The sequence below is a fragment of the Suricata suricatta genome, chromosome 9 (genome assembly GCF_006229205.1).
Source record: "Suricata suricatta isolate VVHF042 chromosome 9, meerkat_22Aug2017_6uvM2_HiC, whole genome shotgun sequence".
Lineage (NCBI taxonomy): Eukaryota > Metazoa > Chordata > Mammalia > Carnivora > Herpestidae > Suricata > Suricata suricatta.
This window is the reverse complement of record NC_043708.1, coordinates 110379419-110396918: the sequence shown is the minus strand read 5'-3', so window position 1 is coordinate 110396918 and position 17500 is coordinate 110379419. Positions and strand designations below refer to the sequence as shown.

The following is a 17500-nucleotide window of genomic DNA, read 5'->3' as shown; positions in this document are numbered from 1 at the left end:
GGGATGTGATTAACCCTCAGCTGGGATCTTCAGCAAAGCCATTAACCCCAGGCCTCTGAGGCAGACCTGTCTTCCCTAGGGACAGAGCCTTCATTACATGGGCCCATGGGCCCTCCTTCCATTTCCTCTGGGCCCACCACATCCACATCCACACCTGCATGTGCCACTACCTGCTCTGCCCATCCCAGAAAGAGTAGTTGACAGTGGCTGATGCTGGGGGGCCTCGAGGGAGCAAGGACATCTTAGCTGCAGGCCCAGGTCTGCCTGGACCTTGCAGCATGACCTCTGTCAAGTCCCTTCCCCTTGCTGGAACTGAGTTGTCACTGTCCAGTGGAAATGTCTTATGCTCAATGCCTTGGAAGGCTGTTATGAAGGCTAAAGGAGATAATGGATACTTTGCTGTCAAGATGAAAGTTCAGTTGAATTCAACGATTGCTGACTGGGGGTTCCTCCATGCTCTACACCTCAGGGGTGCTACGGGGCATACAGGAGAGCTAGAGTCAGACCCTGTCCCCTCTGGAGCTCACCGTCTTCCTAGGTGATAGGACACACACACACACACACACACACACACACACACACACACACAATGATCCATGCAGAGGCCTAAGCAAGTTGTGGGTTGTGGAAGCTGGAATGTCAAAGGAGGAAGGGATGACTTCTGAATGGGGTAAAGGAGGATCTGAGGGAGGAAGGCCATTCTAGGCTGAGGGCAACAGAAGTGGAGTCTGGGAGGCCAGAGAGGACAGCACAATTGTGGAGAACAGCTGGGCATCCAGAGTGACTGTAGAAAGCCTGTGCGGGTTGGAACAGTGAAACAGGAATCTGCAGGAGATGAGGCCTTGTGTATCTGGCTGCCAGCGAGGGCTCTGTCCTGTGGGTGAAGGGGTCAGGGGTCCAGGGGAAGAGCCTCGGGGGAGGCATTGCCCTGGCTGCCTCTCACAGGCTGAATGGGAGGGGCCTGAGCGGAGGTTGCTGAGGTAGTCCACCCCAAGAGAAGAGGAGGCCAGCAGTAGGGCAAGGTCTGCAGGATGGAAAGGGGCCCCATGAGAGCTTGGGTACCCACTGGCCATGGGAGCTGAGACAGGAGGAGATGACAGTGGGCACAGAAACATCTTTCTCCACAGCTTGTGTTTCATCAGCCAGGAGCTCGGCCTCAGCTCTGTAAGGAATGTCAGGTCAATGTAAAAGGAGCAGTCTGCTGGGCAATGCCCCCCTGGGCCACCCCCACCCCCAATCAAAGGTGCAGGGTGCAGGGGAGGAGTAATTCTTAAGTCCCACTTTATTTCGGGTCCCTGCGGTGGGGCCAGATCAAGTCCTATGGCCCCACTTATCTCTTCACTCACCACTTTTGCCATCATCACCAGGCTCCCAGAGGGGTGAAGCAGACTCTAAGAGCCGCCTACCTCTCAACCATTCCCCTCCCTCCCTCCTGGCTTTGGCCCAGGAGGCGGCCCCCCTTCACCACTCCAGTGTACTTCAGCTACCGCAAGGTGATGATTGCCACACCCCCCCTCAGTGATTGGCCGAGAGAAGTGCATGTGCCCCAATTCAGGCCAATGAGACGAGAAAGGAGGTCTGCGGACAGGCTGAGGTTTCCAGCGCTACTTAAAAGCCACAGGTGAGGAGGGCAGGAGGCTCCTTCTTTCTCTGGCTGTGGTCATGTCTGGGGTACCCCGAATATTTTGCTTCCCTGCCACCTGAAGGTGGCAATTCAGGGGCAGTAGAAAGATCCTGAGTCCTGAGGACGTTCCTAAGATTGTGCATCAACCAATTCTAGCCGCATCCTACATGGGGCCCCTTGCCAACTCTAACAATAAATGTCCTTTGAGCTTAAGTTGATGAGGTTTCTGTTACTTGTAGACAATTGTAACAAGGGCACTGGCCAGGCTGGCCTCGGGAGGCATTGGCCCCTGGGGGGGGGGGGGGCAGCTCTGCAAGGGAAGGAGCCCAGTGAACTTCCTTCCACCCTGGACTTGGACGCTGTGCCCAGGTTACTCCTTTAATCTATCTCTCCTAATAGCCCAGTAAAGGTAGGAATCTGGAATTGGAGAAAATGAGATGTTTGCCAAAGGTAATGCAGCTAATAAGTCAGAGAGCAGGGGTGGGGGTGGAACTCAGGTGTGCCAGGCTCTCAAATCCCTGCCCACAGTGCTTTGGCTTGGTGGGCAGCTGGTGGGAAGTCACAGCAACTGAAGATGTCACAGAGGCAGCTCCTAGAAATCACCTGATCCAACTACCACCCCTCAACTCGGGTGAGGGCACTGAAGCTCAGAAAGGGGATGGGGCAGGTATGTGTGTAAGGGGCTGATTGGTGCCCCTTCGAAGTGGGGCTCTGCCTTCCCTGTCCCCCCACCACCTTGTACCTCAGAAGTCTGCCCCTGTCCTCTCACTGCTGGTACATGGGCCCCTCTGTGAGTTCTCAACCTGGCCCAACGACCATGTTGCCTAGTGGACAAGTGTCCTGCCATCACTGGAACCCTGATGTCGAGTCCCACACATGCATGAGGCACAGGAGGCAAGTCTTGGGAGCTAGGAGCACCCCTCCCACACACACACACAAAGACTCGTTAGCAAAGGCGGCCAGAGAGGACCCAGGGCTGGTGAGGGGGCTCCCTCATTAAAGCAGCCAGTACTTCCTTCCCCGTGAGATAACCTGCTGATTGGTTCATAATTTTCTGGGCAAATGCAGGGCCATGTGTGAGAGGACTCTGGGGAAATCAGGCCGAGGATTGGTTTGGGTTTGAAGCCTCTGTCCCCAGGGTCCCCCTTCGTCCCACCCCTCCCTGCCACCATCACTCTTGCCTGTGTCTGAGCCTTCAAATGTCCTTGCCTTTAAATGAAGGCTGGGGCTCCAAGGGGTGCCTCATTCTGTATTTGCCCTCCAGACATTACCGTGGTGGGCAGACAACAGGAAGGACTTCCCAGGCTCCCCTGACTTCTACAAGGCCCCGGGAATGTCAGAACCATCATGTGGGGCAAGTTCCCGCTGAAGTAGAGACTATGGGAAGAGACTCACGGGCCTTTCCCTGGAGCCCAGTCACAATCTGCACCCCCCGCCCCACATATTCAAATACACTACCCACCTCTCCAACCCTGATGTGGCTCATGTCCCGTGACCTTGGTTCTCTCTTACCCTGCACCAACCCTCCCCTATTAAAAACTCAAGAGTCTTGTGTCTGGATACCCATTCTAATCACCCAGGCTTCGCATCCCTCTGGCTTCTGATTAAATTTTTTTTGTGGTATAATATACATAGCATAAACTGTCCCGTTTGAACCATTTTTAGGTGTACAGTTCAGTGGCATTCAGTAAATTCACAGTGTTGTATAACCATCACTACTGTCTATTTCCAGAACTTTCTCATCATCCCAAACAGAAACGCTATACCTATTAAACAGCAATACCCTCTTGTTCCCCCAGGCAACCACCGTTCTACTTTCTGTTTCTACAAATTTGCCTACTCTAGGAAACTCCTATCAGTGGCATCGGACAATATTTGTCCGTTTGTGTTTTCTCTGATGTTTGCAGCTCAGACAGTCCCTCCTGGTTTGTTATTAGACTACATATTATCTTGTGTTGATGTTTGACCTTTCCATGTGTGTGATGCCGATCTGCAGCAGACCAAGAGCGCCCCCAGGGCAGCTCCCCCAAGAGCACAGACAGGCTCTGGGTACATGGCTGGGTTCGGTAAACTCCTTAATAGTCAAGGGAATAGGTGACTGAAGGAGTGAATGAATGGACATGTGGGTGAGACATTAGAGGTCCGAGCCAGTGATAGGGTGTGTGGGGAAAGGAGCCATACCTGAGGACACCCGTTCTGGCTGACCCGATGAACATCCAAGTGCAGCTGAGAGGAGATTGGGAAGGGAAGTGGGGTGATGGGCAACCCCATAAAAGCTGGGTCCTGCTTCATTTGATTGGCTCTGGGGAGGCAACGAGACGAGGGTCAGCCCATGAGTGCTACCCAGTACTCTTGGCTGTCTGCCCAAGCTTGGACAGGCTCCGGACTGATGTGGGAAAGGAGGAGGATGCAGTCACTTGAACACCAGGACAGGGGATGGCCCCTGCTCCTTCTGATTGCTGGCCTTGGGAAAGCTCATCTTTGTCAGGAGAGAGGCTGTGGCTCCCAGGTTCCTTTCCCCATGACTCACTGTGGGCTTGGCCACATCTCAGTGCCTCAGCTGGCCCATCTTTAAAACGTCTTGCCTTTGGAAGTCCTTGCCAGAGTGACCCACCCCCATGGTGCGAGTCCTGGTTTAGGCTTAAGGTGGGGGGCATGGAGGCTATGAGGGCAGGATTCAGGGGGCGTGTATGTGAATGTGTGTGCATGTGCTGAGCTCTTTAGGATGGCTGGGAATGAGTGAATCAGTCAGCTTCATTTCTCCAACAAGGAAGGGGTGTTCACAGGTCATCAAAACTCAACAGACGGCATGCCTGAGTTTTGTTAGGCCACCAGAGGTAATGACACAGGCAGACAGCTCTGCCCCCCTGTTGGGAGGGGCTGAGGACCTCCTCTCCTCCTCCACATGCAGGCCTCCCCCTGCAGCCTGCTCTCTAGAGAGTTCTGAGCCACCCCTTTCCAGGGGCTGTGAGCACCTTCCTGGGACCTCAGACCCAGTGGGGAGGTTTAAATGGCCTTGGGGAGGGTAGGTTTCTAGGGCTCCCGGAATCGTGGCCTATGTGGCAATGACAGCCTTTCCCCTCCTCTGTGCTCTGCTCTCCCCACCCTCCTTAAGCGAATGTGGGCCCCACTCACTTAAAATCACTGTAGTTGGGAACCACCCTGGCAATGACCACCATCGGGTCAGAGTTGTTGATCAGGGGCTCATTGACTCCCCGGAGAAAGACCTGGGGAAGAGAGGAGCAAGTAAGCCTTGGGTGGTCTTGGGCCCTCTCAGGAACAAGGCCAACCCATCTACCATCTTTCTCCCCAGTAATGCCTCCATCTGCCTCACTTGGTTCTCTCTCTGCTCAAGGCTGCTCTCCTTCAGGCCCTGGGCTAGGCACTGGGAAGGCAGGGAGAGGAGACACAGATTCTGTCCCCACATACCTCTACTGCCAACCCAAGCAATTCCTGATCTGGCTCCTGGCCCTCACCCCTTACTCACCAAATGGGCTCCCTCTAGTCTCCTCAGTCCTCACCCCCCCACCCCCATCTGTGATTCCTGTGGCTTCTTTGACTTCTCTGACCCCCCATCACTGGCCTCTGCTTCTATTCTGCTCCTGACCCATCCCCTTTCTCAGGCAATGTGACACACAATGGCAAAAATCGCTTTTGTAAAAATAAATTGGATCATGTTATTTCTCCTGCATGAGACCCAGCAATGACCCTCCTCCCACTGCCCTTAGAATGAATTCTATGGGGCGCCTGGGTGGCTCAGTCGGTTAAGCCTCCGGCTTCAGCTCAGGTCAGATCTCACATTCGTGGGTTCGAGCCCCACGTCAGGCTCTGTGCTGACAGCTGGCTCAGAGCCTGGAGCCTGCTTCCAGTTCTGTGTCTCCTTCTCTCTCTGCCCCTCCCCCTCTCATGCTCTGTCTCTCTCTGTATCAAAAATAAATAAAACATTAAAAATTTTGAAAAAAAAAAAGAATGAATTCTATAATTCTTACCATCATGGTCAAGGCCTATGTGTGTGGCCTGTCTGCCCTCAGCCCCACCATCTCCACCAATCCCTCAGTCCTGGGCTCTAGCCTCTTTTGTCTCACCCCTCCAAAGTACTCACTTGTCTGGCTCAGGGTCTTCACACATGCTGATCCCTTCTGCCTAGATTCCCCACCACCACCCCCAGTGACTCAGTGGCTGGCTTAAATGTCACCACCTCCTGGAGGCCTTCTGTGACCTTACTAAAGTAGCTCATCCCGTTCTCTTTGCCCCCAGATTGCCCCTTCTCCAGCACTCATCATATCCTGTGTTTATTCTAATTCTTTCTTGCTCATGTTTCATCCATCTGACTGGAACCCAGTCTCCACAGGGGCAGGGATCACGTCCACCTCATTCACTGCTGTATCCCTAGCTATTAGCAAATGCACGTGGTACAGAGTCGGAGCTCATTATGTGTTTGGGGGATAAACGAGCACCATTTATGAAGGAGAAAAGTGGAGGATGGGGAGGGAGAGGCTGATTGTGTTTCTGAGCATATGAGAGAGACAGAACCATGGAGACCTGGGAGGGGTGGGGGAGGAGCCAGGCAATGACCTCAGCAGGCTTGGAGGATGGATAGGGGTCATAATTACATGGGAAGAAGAACAGGAAAAAGAAGGGGCTGTGAACACAGCTGAGCGACCACTCGCAACAGCTGGGTCACTATGTCACCATGGCTGGTCCCTGCTCTACTGTGGGCCTTGGTATTTTTGGTCCTCCTAGTTCTGACCTTCAATGGGAGGAGAGCGACTAGGAGTAAAGGCTTTGCTCTGGATCCTCTTTCCTCCTCCCTGATCACTCTCTCCTAGGACCCAATGCCCAGGTCCCGTCTTAGCAGGTTGCCAGCAACTCCACACAGCTGTGAGCCAATAAGGCCTTAAAATAGTGCTTAGGGCCTTTCAGTGCTCACCAGGGCCACAGGACACTGAATCCCTTCCCCCAATTCAAAGGACTGCATCTGATGAGGGCATTTCAAACTTTGGGTGGTGGTGGGAGCCTGGGCTAAGCGAGGCCACTCCAGAGCTGTCAGGCCCTGGCACACATACAGGGACTCCAACAGGTGTAGGGGCTGAGAGCAGGCCTCTGAGAGGCAGGAGGTGCTGACTAATTTACACCTGTTCAGTGCTGAATGCTCAGGTGTGAATGAGACAGCTGCCCAGGCGCTGGGGCCACAGAGTGGGTGAGGGGCTTGAGACTCCCAGGTAAGTCTGGGGGCTGGGGTGGGAGTTGGGCAGATCTTCAGTGGGACTCCCCTCAGGCCAGGGTTCTGCTGGGTCTGAAAAGGTATGGTGTTCTCCCCAGGGGGTGTGGCCTGGGAACAGCAAGGCCAAGCTCTTACCCCTCTTCCTTGTTCCGTGTGTGTGTGCATGTGTGTGCACAGTGCTGGCTGGTCTCAGGAAAGAGCATGATGGAAAAGGGAGGGAGATTAGAACAGAGGGAGCCCACAGATCTGACACACACTGGCCTCCAAGGTGGCTGTGGGGAAGCAGAGATGTGGGTCAGTAGCTCTGGACTTCCATACCAGACTCTCCCTGGGTCTTGGTGTCCCCAGCTGTGAAATGGGACTTAAGAACACTTCTTGTCCTTCCAGGCTTATAGTGCTGTGGGGTGGCTCAGGTCAGCCATGTTGGGGCAGGGGAAGCTCAGAACTTGGGCCTTCTCAGATCCCCCTCTCATACTCAGGCCAACACGGCATTTAAATCTGTCATCCCTGGGCAGTTTGAAGGCTATGGGGGAAAGGGAGGGGCGATAGGTCCTTGGACATCTTTCTGGAGCATCACTCATCTTTCTGAAGCTGCTGAAGGGCTGAGGAGTAGAAGGTTGGGGTGGCATGTGTGCAAGATAGGTCCAAGCTGAGCCTAGCCTGGAGGAGGCTCTAAACAGTTGCTGAATGAATGAATGAATGAATGAATGAATGCCTAATTGGAAGGCCAGCCAAACCTCTTCAGAAATAGGACTCAAAGAAAAGGAGGAGGCTGTAAAATTTTGGAGGCTGTAGGCCCTAGGTCAGGGGTCACTACTCCAAGCGGGACAGAATAGGAGAGAAACAGGAAGGGAATGTGGGCCAAGGTAGGGGGGTTTTCCTCTCCTCCCTCCCCCCTTGCATCCCCCCCCCTCGCCAATGAGATTCAAACAGACATAAGGCTTTGGGAGCCTCCCTTTCTCCATCTTCCCTGCATGGTGTGTGTGGAGCAGAGCAGAGCAGGACTAGATGCCTGGAAAGTGCCGGAAAAAGCTAAGCGTCATTTTCTTCTCTATCCCTAACCCCATCATCCCTGTTATCCCAGAGCATGTTCTTCACAAAGTACTCCAGCTATTCTTAGAAGACCTGGTTGCTTTTTTCCTTCTTCATTTCTTCCCCAGATGCCCCTTCCTGCCCCACAAAGACAGGCCAACAAGAGGTGGCCAAGGGCAGGGCCTGGGGTCTGCTCCAAGCCTGGCCCTTCCCACCCCAGCCTGGGCTCGGGTCCTGGTACCTCCAGAGCTGTGTGGTTGCTGCCGATGTAGCGGGGGAAGAAGCTGCCTTTCCGAATGAGAGTCGCATACAGTTGGGTGTTGGCAGTGGCTTCCTCAGCTTTCCCAGACTGGGTGGGCTGGGGACAGGGCGAGGGAAGAAGACACAGAAGAAGGAGAGTGACTAAGGGGCAGACCCTGGCCATAAATCCAGCCCTCTGCAGACAATCACTAGGCATTGCTCCACCGGGGCTTCGAGCTGATAATTAAAGCTCATGGTCCCTGTGAGCCCTTCCAAGATCAATATAATAAATCTTCCCTTTTCTATTTGAATATTTCATTGCCTTCACAAGGACCACTGCCTGCCTGCTCTCTCTGTAAAGATGTGATAACAAGGCCTAGGTTGTAAGTGGACAGAGAGCCAGAAGGCCTCGGTGATGATCATAGAATCACAGCTAAAGCACTGAGCCTTCCAGGCAAGTCACTAATCTCTCTGGGCCTGCCTGCCTCTGCCTGCCCCAGGTACCTCATCCAGGCTTAAGGAAGGGGCATAAGGAAGATAAAGGCCCCTAGGCAGTGGTTGAGGTGGTGCTTGGAAAGAGGATCAATGTGGGACCTGGTGGGAAGCTGGGAGGGGGGAAAGGAGGGGAACTAACCTGAACTGAGCACCCACCATGTACCAGGGACCTCACTAGAGGCTTTATGCCCATTGTTGCTTCCAACTGTCCAAATGGCCATGCTCAGTGTCTCTATTTGGCCAATGAGAAGTAGAAGCCCAGGGGTTAAATGGCTTCCTATGGATGTATAGTTAGAAAAAGGCAGATCTGGGATGGAAACCCACACAATCTTGTATCACATTGTTCTTTACTCTAAGCCATAATAGGGTCTGGAGTGCACACTGAGGGGAAAGTTTGTTTCTGTTCATCTCTGGCCCAGTGCCCAGCATGCAATGAAAAAGTGAATCCTTCCTTCCACCCATTGGCATGGGGAAAAGGGAGCAGGCCTGGGAGGTTCAGACCATGGACTGAGGTCCCCTGAGGCTCCCCACTGCAGGATCGTGTCCAGTTCCCTACAAAAAGGGGTGCACTCCAGGGAACACTTTATTCCCCACATGCTCCAATTCTCCTGGGCCTTCCTCCTGCCAAAGCAGTGTGTGGAGGCAGCACAAAGAGAACTGACTTGGGAGACCACGTGACTTGGCCTCACCCTCCACTCTGCTACTCACTTGTCCCAGAGGATTCCTCTCTCTGGGTCCCAGTCCTATGGATGCAAAATAGAATTGACCTTGAGGATTAAAGATGGCATCTAGCCCAGGACCTGAAACACAGTAGGTACTATAAAAATACTGTACTTTGATTTTTAGATATATTCCCACTTTTAATATATGTGGAATCAGAATACATCTTTAATTGTTGTATTCATTTAATGTAGTAGATGTTCCATGCTATTGGGGCTGTTTTACAGAGATGAATTTGGAGAATTCCAAATTTCTCATGGAAACCATTCATGTCTACCTGGCCAGAACCTGTACCTCCTGAGTCTTATACGGTCCAAGACTTATCTTACTGTAGGGAGAGCACAGAAGGCTCTGAGGGAAGAGCTGGGCACATAAGCGTGGTCACCACTTGCTCTTCCTCTACCTGTCCCAGGTTCACATGGGCCCAGCACCCAGGGCCCCAACTCACCTTCACCAGCTCAAAGTGGTAGGGGTGGAAGAGATACAGGTACTTGATGGGGATTTGGTAGGACAATAGCTCCTCTTTATTTTTATTGTCCACCACCTTGAGAACCATATCTGAAGGGAGAAAAAGTGAGCTCAAGGTCAAAACAGGGCTTAGCTGACCAGCAATACTCCCAGCAAGGTGAGCCAGTGGGAGGTGAGACATTGCCAAGAGCACGGAGCAGGGGCCCTGCTGAGGAACTGACACATATATGGGACACACACATGCCCACAACTCCACAAGCACCGGTTGAGTTCCAGTGCAGGGCAAGCGTCTGTGCTAGGTGCTGTTAGGATCCAAAGATGCAATTCTGTCCTGTGGTCCAGAAACTCCCAGCCCAGAGATGGACACATGCAGAACGGAGCCCCCATGGCAACAGACACACATGAGCTGACACAGAGACGTGGATGCAAGCAGGAATAGTACTGCTTTCTAGGAATATGGCTGCTTCCCTTAGTCAAAGACACTCTCACCAGCAGCTCAGGCAGGAAGGGGAGGGTCATCTCCCACATATTGCAAATGGGGAAACTGAGTCTCCATGAGGAAAACTGATCTGCTCAAGAAATCTTTCCTTTTTTAAACTTTTTAATGCTTTTTATTTATTTTTGAGAGAGAGAGAGAGAGAGAGACAGTGTGATCAGGAGAGGGTCAGAGAGAGAGGGAGTCTCAGAATCTGAAGCAGGCTCCAGGCTCTGAGCTAGCTATCAGCACAAAGCCTGACATGGGGACTGAACCCACGAACCGTGAGATCATGACCTGAGCTGAAGCCAGACGCTTAACCAACTGAGCCACCCAGGTGCCCCTCAAGAAATCTTTCAACACAAACATCAATAACATATCTCCAAGGATATGAAAATTAGTCTAACACTAAGAATAATGCATTACTTATAAAACTGCCTCCAAAGAGACTACATTTTATAAAAAACACATGGAGTTCAGGATGAACTCTGAGGAGAACACCAATGACCTGGAAATAATGATGGAAATGCTCCTTAGTGAGCACCTGCTGTGTGCCAGACATGGGGATGGGGGCTCCTGAGTCATTATTCCAACAAATCTTCACCACAACCCCTCAAACAGGAATCACCATCTCTGTTTTCAAAATGTGGACAGTGGAGCTGAGAGAGGTTAAATTACTTGATCGCCATCATGCAGTTAGTAAGTGGCTGATGGGAAAGGATAGGCTCGTACCCTGGAGGCATCTTTCCACTCTGGAAGTCTATGGTATGAGGAAGAAGAGGAGATGAAGAGGGAGGGGAAGAAAGGGGAGGGAGAAGGGGAAGGAAGAATAAGAGAGAGATGGAGGAGGGAAGGATCTAAAAGATCTAGAGAAGAATGGAAAAGGGGAGGGATGGGAAGGGCAGGAGTACCTGTTGGCAACTGGGGTAGCCCCTTGCTCTTTGCCTTCTTCTTGAGACAAAGACACATCAGCACCACGGACAGCTGCTGGCCAAGCAGGTTCAACAGTCTGGGAGCCCAGTGTGGCTGGGTCACGTGGAGCTGGGTGAGTCAACTGAATGAGCATAGGAGTCAGTTGGCTAAGTGTTCAACTTTGGCTCAGGTCATGATCTCATAGTTTGTGAGTTCAAGCCCCGTGTCAGGCTCTGTGCTGGCAGCTCAGATCCTGGAACCTGCTTCAAATTCTAGGTCTCCCCCTCTCTTTGCCCCACCCCTGCTTGCTCTCCCTCTCAAAAATAAATAAATATTAAAGATTTTTTAAAAAGGACTGTTGGAGGAGCATATGAAGGAGGAGAAGGAGGTGGAGGAGGAGGCAGAGGAGAAGGGTTTTGCTAATTACTCTTCCTTTCTTCCTTTTAGCCCCTGCTACCCTGGAAACAGAGAGGGAAAGACACTTGCCAAAGTCTCTCAAGAGCTGGCCAAATAGGATCTGTGCTCAAAGGAAAGAAGGAAAAATGGGGAAATGGGCACCCAAAAGAGATTTGAAGTGAACAGACCTGGGTTCTAGTACAAACATGCCAACTTGCTCTGTGACCTGTCAGTCACTTAACCTCTCTGAGCTTCATGTTCCTGCTCTGTAAATTGTTAATATTTTAGAGAGGAAAATCGTTGTCTCTCTCCTAATATTGCTATAGGGAGGGAAATGTGTTTTTCAAGCTATGAAATTCTAAGGAAATGCTCCTTGTAGCTGTCACTATTTTCCTCTTCATTAACCATCTGTAGTGCTCCGTATATTCACTGAGGCCTGAGCAGAACTGAAAAAAATTCAGCTAGGGGATTCCAGTGCTCCCAGCCAAAGCTTCAACAGTAGCTGCGGAGGCTGCAGCCCCTCATGGCCACTACCCATGGGTCCTGTGTCCCCAAATCTGGTTGGAATTTGCTGAGGCTGTCCTCCATTTCCTCCTCCTACCACCCAAGTCTTCGGAACCCTGTGTGGGCAGCCAGCAGATGAGCCGTAACTGGGGGGAATGGATAGCCATCCCTCCCTGTTCCTGTCTCCATGCTACAAACACGCTTCATCAGCTTCTTCTCTGGGCATTGTGCCCCTCCAGCCTCCCACCGCTCCCTTTGTGTGGCCAACAAGCCATTTCTGCCACCTGCCTGCTTTGGCCCTGACAGGGGTCTGCAACTCCCTTTCGCTTTCATTAACACCTCCTTGAGCTACTTCCCCCTTCCCCCCACCTCTTGGCTTGGCCCCCATCTCCCTACCCCCACCACAGACATCACCACAGCAACCAGTTCCAACCAGGTTCCAATGAGCATCCAGCTACTTCAATCTGCAGAGAGGCACCTGCCAATATTCCCTGACTGCCCATGAGGACTCACTACTCTCTTGTTCCTGCAGTGAGTCCCGTCCCCTCTCTGCTGCACAGATGGGGCTCAAGGCCACTGACTCATCATGTCCTTTCCTACAGTTACCCAACATGTGCAGCGCTCAAGGTGGGGTCCCAGATGACATCTACTCACCACAACCCCTAACTTCCCGTCAGACACATAGATGCATGCACACGCGCACAAACACATGCACACACACACACTCACACATGCACTGCCAGACATACACCACCTCCCAGATAAATCTAAGCACATACAGAACATACTGTTGCACTCAGGCACACATACACACACACACATAAGTGACACACGGACGTGCGTGCCTCTGGGCATAGTCATAAGCATGTACTCACACACATCATGTTCACAGGTACATATGAGCCAGCAGCCAGGCATTCACAGAAACATGCATGCTCAGGTGCACACATGCATGTGCATGAAATCCTAGGTCAATTTTTCATCCTCTTCCACATTTTCTCAATTCCCCCCAACAGCCCCAGCTATCCGTTTACAGGCAGAAAAATATGATTTGACCTAGAACTTGCTCCGCCCCTTTTATTGATGGGCCCCCTCACCCTTTGTCTCTCTTGCCTTCCCCCATCTTTAGCAGCTGGCTTTCTGCTCTTTTGTGAGGCAGATGGGAGTTCTAAGTGCCTGGTGAGATTTCAAGGGGGCGGGGAGTAAAGCTGGTCCACTGAGGGAAGGGCCACCTGCAAGACGGGAACTGGAATGTGAGGTTCTTCTGACTTGATGACAGCAGAGATGCCGTGTACGCCTGTGGGTCTGTGCTTACTGTGCCTGATTCCAGTGGCCACAGCTGTCCTGGCATCTGCCAGTCAATACTCCTGGGTGCCCAGCCCAAGGTCTGACCCAAGAGTGGAAACCACAAATGAACAAACATATTCATGTATGTCTGTACCTGGAGATTTCGGTATAAGCCCCACCTTGAGAAACTTAAATTACCTCCAGTGTTGGAATTTGCTAAAGGACTGGGGCTGGAAAGGCTTCTGGGGGGTGGAGGAGCAAGAACTAGTAGGCAGTTTCTGTGACAGTGGACCGTGGCCCTGAGGAAGCACAGGGGCACTGCTGTCTCACAGTGGGCAGTGCCCAGGAGACAAGGCAGGGCAAGGAACCATTCTGGGAAGAAGCTAGAACACTGGAGCCTCAGCAAGACTAAGTATTTGCTGATCCTAGGTCCTCCACTTACTGATTACATGAGCTTGAGCCAGTTCCCTGAGCCTCAGTATTCCCATCTAAGCAATGGGAACAGTATTGCTACTCCCAGGAGGTGTGACTCCAACGAGCAATGTGTGGGGATGTGCCAGGAAGCCGTAACGGGCTGTTCCAGTGGGAGATGGAGGTAATAACAACCATGAGAATAATAACAGCGGCCGTAAAAAGATAAGCTTTCATTGTCTGGGAAATTCATTTATGTGGAACAACTCATTTTTCGCGCAGACTGAGGAGATGAGGCATGACAGGACTATGATTTTTTTTCTTTAAAGTGCTTTTAACTGAGCCCAAAGCGGTGTTCAGGTGGCTTCCAGCTGAGCTGAGAGGGAGCCCGCCTCTGCCTCACACCCTTCCCGCGCATGCCGAGCCATGCTTCCCCCTCCCTGCCCCCCCACCTCACCTTCTCGACTTGCATCCTCAGCCTGGAGCTCCACTTTGACCGTGTCCCCCCAGATGGGGGCTGTGGTGGGCTCTGTAGTCACAGACGTGATGGCCTTGGTGTTCTGGTTCTTCACATCCCCAGATGTGGTTTGCCTGGGGAGGGGAGGAGCAGGCTGAGTCAGAAGAAGGGCGTCCTGACTGCTGCTCACCCCTTGTAGACACATTGTCCATAAATCTGAGCAAAGGGTGGCCAGAGAATGAAGAGCTCCCTCCCAGGCAGCCACACTCTTGTCATCCCAGGCCCAGGGGATGCCAGGTCTCTCTCCTTGGCTGCTCCAGAGGACCACCCTGTCTCTCCAGCCACTGCTGAAGCCTTCACGTGGACTCAGGCACCCGAGGCCAAGAGTGGAGATGGGAATGGGGGTAGGCCTCTTGCCTGTCTGACTTCCTGCCCCCTGCCTTGGCAGGGATCCCTAGCAGGCGCCTCTGTGCGTAGACTCTTCATCCTGACTCTCCTCTCTAGGTTCTGTTCAGTGGGAGGAAGTCTCTGGGCAGGGCGGCTGTGTGGTGCCCGCCTGGCTGGCTTCTCCTTTGACCTTCATTTCCCTAAGCTGCTGGCCCGATTCCCAAGGCCTGGCCCGGCTTCCTGGGCTCTGAACCTTTGCAATGGAGCACATGCACACTACTCCCTTCTGCAGCACCCACTGTGTGCTGGGCCCTGGGCTGGACACAGCAGGGGGCCAGTGAGGGGTCATGCAGGGCCAGTTTGTCCAAGGTGGGGTGGGATCTTGGGGCCTCTGCATCCCAGTACATCCCGCAGGTATCTGAGTTAAGTGGTCCCGAGCTCCCAAGCCATCAAACAGTTCAGCGAGAGAGTTAATACTTCTTCCGTTGAGGAGGTTATTATGTTGGGGCTGTAAATGGCACTGCTACATTAACTGCAGCAATCATGGGCGAGGAATCATCTCAGAGAGCCTGGAGCTGGGGGAGCCATGCCATGAACTCTGGAGGGGGAGGTGCCATGTCCCACTGCTTCCCCAGGTGGAGGCAGAGATGGTGTCCTCAACAGCCTTGGCCCCCTCCTGGAGGCCCCCAATGGGAGTGTGGGGCAGGCGAGCTGGCCCAGAAACTCTGAGCCAATGTGCCCCATATGGTAGCTAAATCAGCCTGTGGCCTTCCCAGCCCAGCCTGTTATTCCCCTCCAGGAAGCCTTCCGGACCCCCTGGTCCTCACTGCTCCCTCTGTCTTCTGGACTTGAGTGACACAGCAGCCTGGACTGTTGCTCCCCAATTATCTGCAGGACTCCTGTGGACAGGCATTCTTGTGAGAGCCATGTCTCCAAGCTCCAGGGCTCAGCCGAAGACCCCTCTCTGCTTCCTCTGAGAGACAGTGTGGCCTGGTGATGACAATAGGGTCCCAGGAGTTCCTAATCCCAGCTCTGCCCAGTTAGCTGTGTGACTTTGTCAAGGTATGTGCCCTTGCTGTGCTTTACTTCCTTCACCTGTGAAATGGGGTTGATAATGCAGGGTTGCTGTGGGCATGAGATTAACTCATATGTGTAAAGTACTTGACATGTTGTTAAGTACCATGACGGTGTTAATAATCACAATTGTTTTAATTGCCCTTGGTCTGGTGTCCCCCAACTTGACCCCACCTCTGGGTCTACATGTGGGGATCTCTGGCTGCCGTGGCCAAGGTGTGGAGTCCTGGGGAGAGGACGGGCTTCAGAGCCACACACAACTGGGTCTGAAGCCACAGTTACCTCTTGACCAGGCCACCTGCCCTCTCTGGGCCTGTTTCCCCCTCTGTAGGTGGGACCTCCCTGCCAGGGTGGTTATAAAGACTGGCAAGAAAGCATGTTAATCTCCTGGCACACAGAAGGCCCCAGTTCATGTTATTCCCTCATTTATGATACAAGCTGGGTGTTTCTCAGAAGTCGCTGACCCAGGGCAGCCTGGCAGGGGCAGGGGGGCACCGAGGGAGGGCCGGGATGATGAGGGGAATGCCTCTTAGGCTCAGGGCTGGTCCAGACACTTTGTCTCCCCACACCTGCGCAGAAGGCCCCTCTGGCTGGGGGCTGTGAAGGAGGCTGCCAGGCTGGAGAGAAGGAGGCTGGCAGAGGTTGGAGCTCCCTGTCTCCTGCCTTGCAAACCTCTGCTAACTCAGAGGTGCAATGTTAGCCCCGCCTCCTGACCCTCTGGGCCTTACACTCTTGTAAGGATGAAGTCAGTCCTCAACACCCCAACCTCTGACCTGCTCCTGCATGGCACCCAGTATTTTGTGTCCCTGGGGGCTTCCCAGTGCACAGGGCAGACAGACTGGGGGTGAGCGAGGGACCTGAGCCACAAGCAGTGCAGTGACAGAACGCAGGTCGGAGCCCATGACCAGTACTTGCCAGCCTATCTTCCTCTTGCCAGCAGGAGGGATTCGGGTGGAGAAAGATGGGGAAGGGCAATGGGCAAGGCAAGGGAGCCTGCCTGCACTGACGCTGCTCAGGCATAGAAGGGGTTAAACAAGCGTCCCTTTCCTCCCTTCCCTCAACAGGAGAGGTCTGTCAGAGCTAGGTGAGTGGAGATGAAATAACTCAGGAGGGGTGAGGCCCCAGGGGAAGGAGGGAGGCTTTTAGCAGGTGGAAGGAGGCTGTCAGGGTAATGGCTTTTCCCGGCACAGCTGACTCCTTCGGGCCTTGATGCTATTCTAGAAACTAGAGATCTAGAAGGGAGCTTACTCCTTGCTCCTAGCTCCCATGCTGCACCTCCCAGCTGGGCACGTGGAAGACTAGGTTATAGGACCCCTGGCCCCTGATGGGACTCAGGTCTCACAGTGAAGCTTCTGAGCCCAGGGAAGCAGCTCCGGGACCTGCCACCACACAGCCGCCTGCAAGAGCAAGATCCTCCCTCTGGTCCTTAGAGCCCTGGCCTGGCTCTAGCAGGCAGGCCCTGGGGGAGATGCCGGGTGCTGCCTGCTGTCTGGATCTCAGACTTAATCCAGCCATCGAGAAGCAGTCAGAGTGGGATAGACTGGGGTTGGGTTCCAAAGCACAGTTCAGCAATCCTGGGTCCCAAGCTGCCAGGAAACAGAAACCCCTCTCTACCAGGCTCCCCCACCCCCCAGTGCATTGAAGGGATATGTGTGGGTTTGACAAAGCAGCCAGGAGGCCCTCAGGCTCCTGCCCAAATAGGGGGTGAAGGCCAGGCCCAAGCACATCTGTGAGTGGAAGGGAAGAAGCCGGATTTTGCTTTCCTTCTAGACTGTAACTAAGGGAGATGTGTTG

General features: G+C 53.1%; 1 protein-coding gene across 8 annotated transcripts in view; it reads right to left on the bottom strand.

Moving 5' to 3' along the window:
• Positions 1-17500, bottom strand: part of CCDC33 (coiled-coil domain containing 33) — an 83837-nt gene that overhangs the window by 51885 nt on the left and 14452 nt on the right. For all 8 annotated transcript variants that reach the window (XM_029952743.1, XM_029952746.1, XM_029952744.1 and 5 more), the window contains 5 exons: positions 14246-14379; positions 9784-9893; positions 8122-8238; positions 4760-4851; positions 3806-3926 (listed from right to left, as the gene is read on the bottom strand). In XM_029952743.1, the coding sequence (XP_029808603.1) occupies positions 3806-3926; positions 4760-4851; positions 8122-8238; positions 9784-9893; positions 14246-14379 (574 nt within the window). The remainder of the gene's footprint in view (positions 1-3805; positions 3927-4759; positions 4852-8121; positions 8239-9783; positions 9894-14245; positions 14380-17500) is intronic.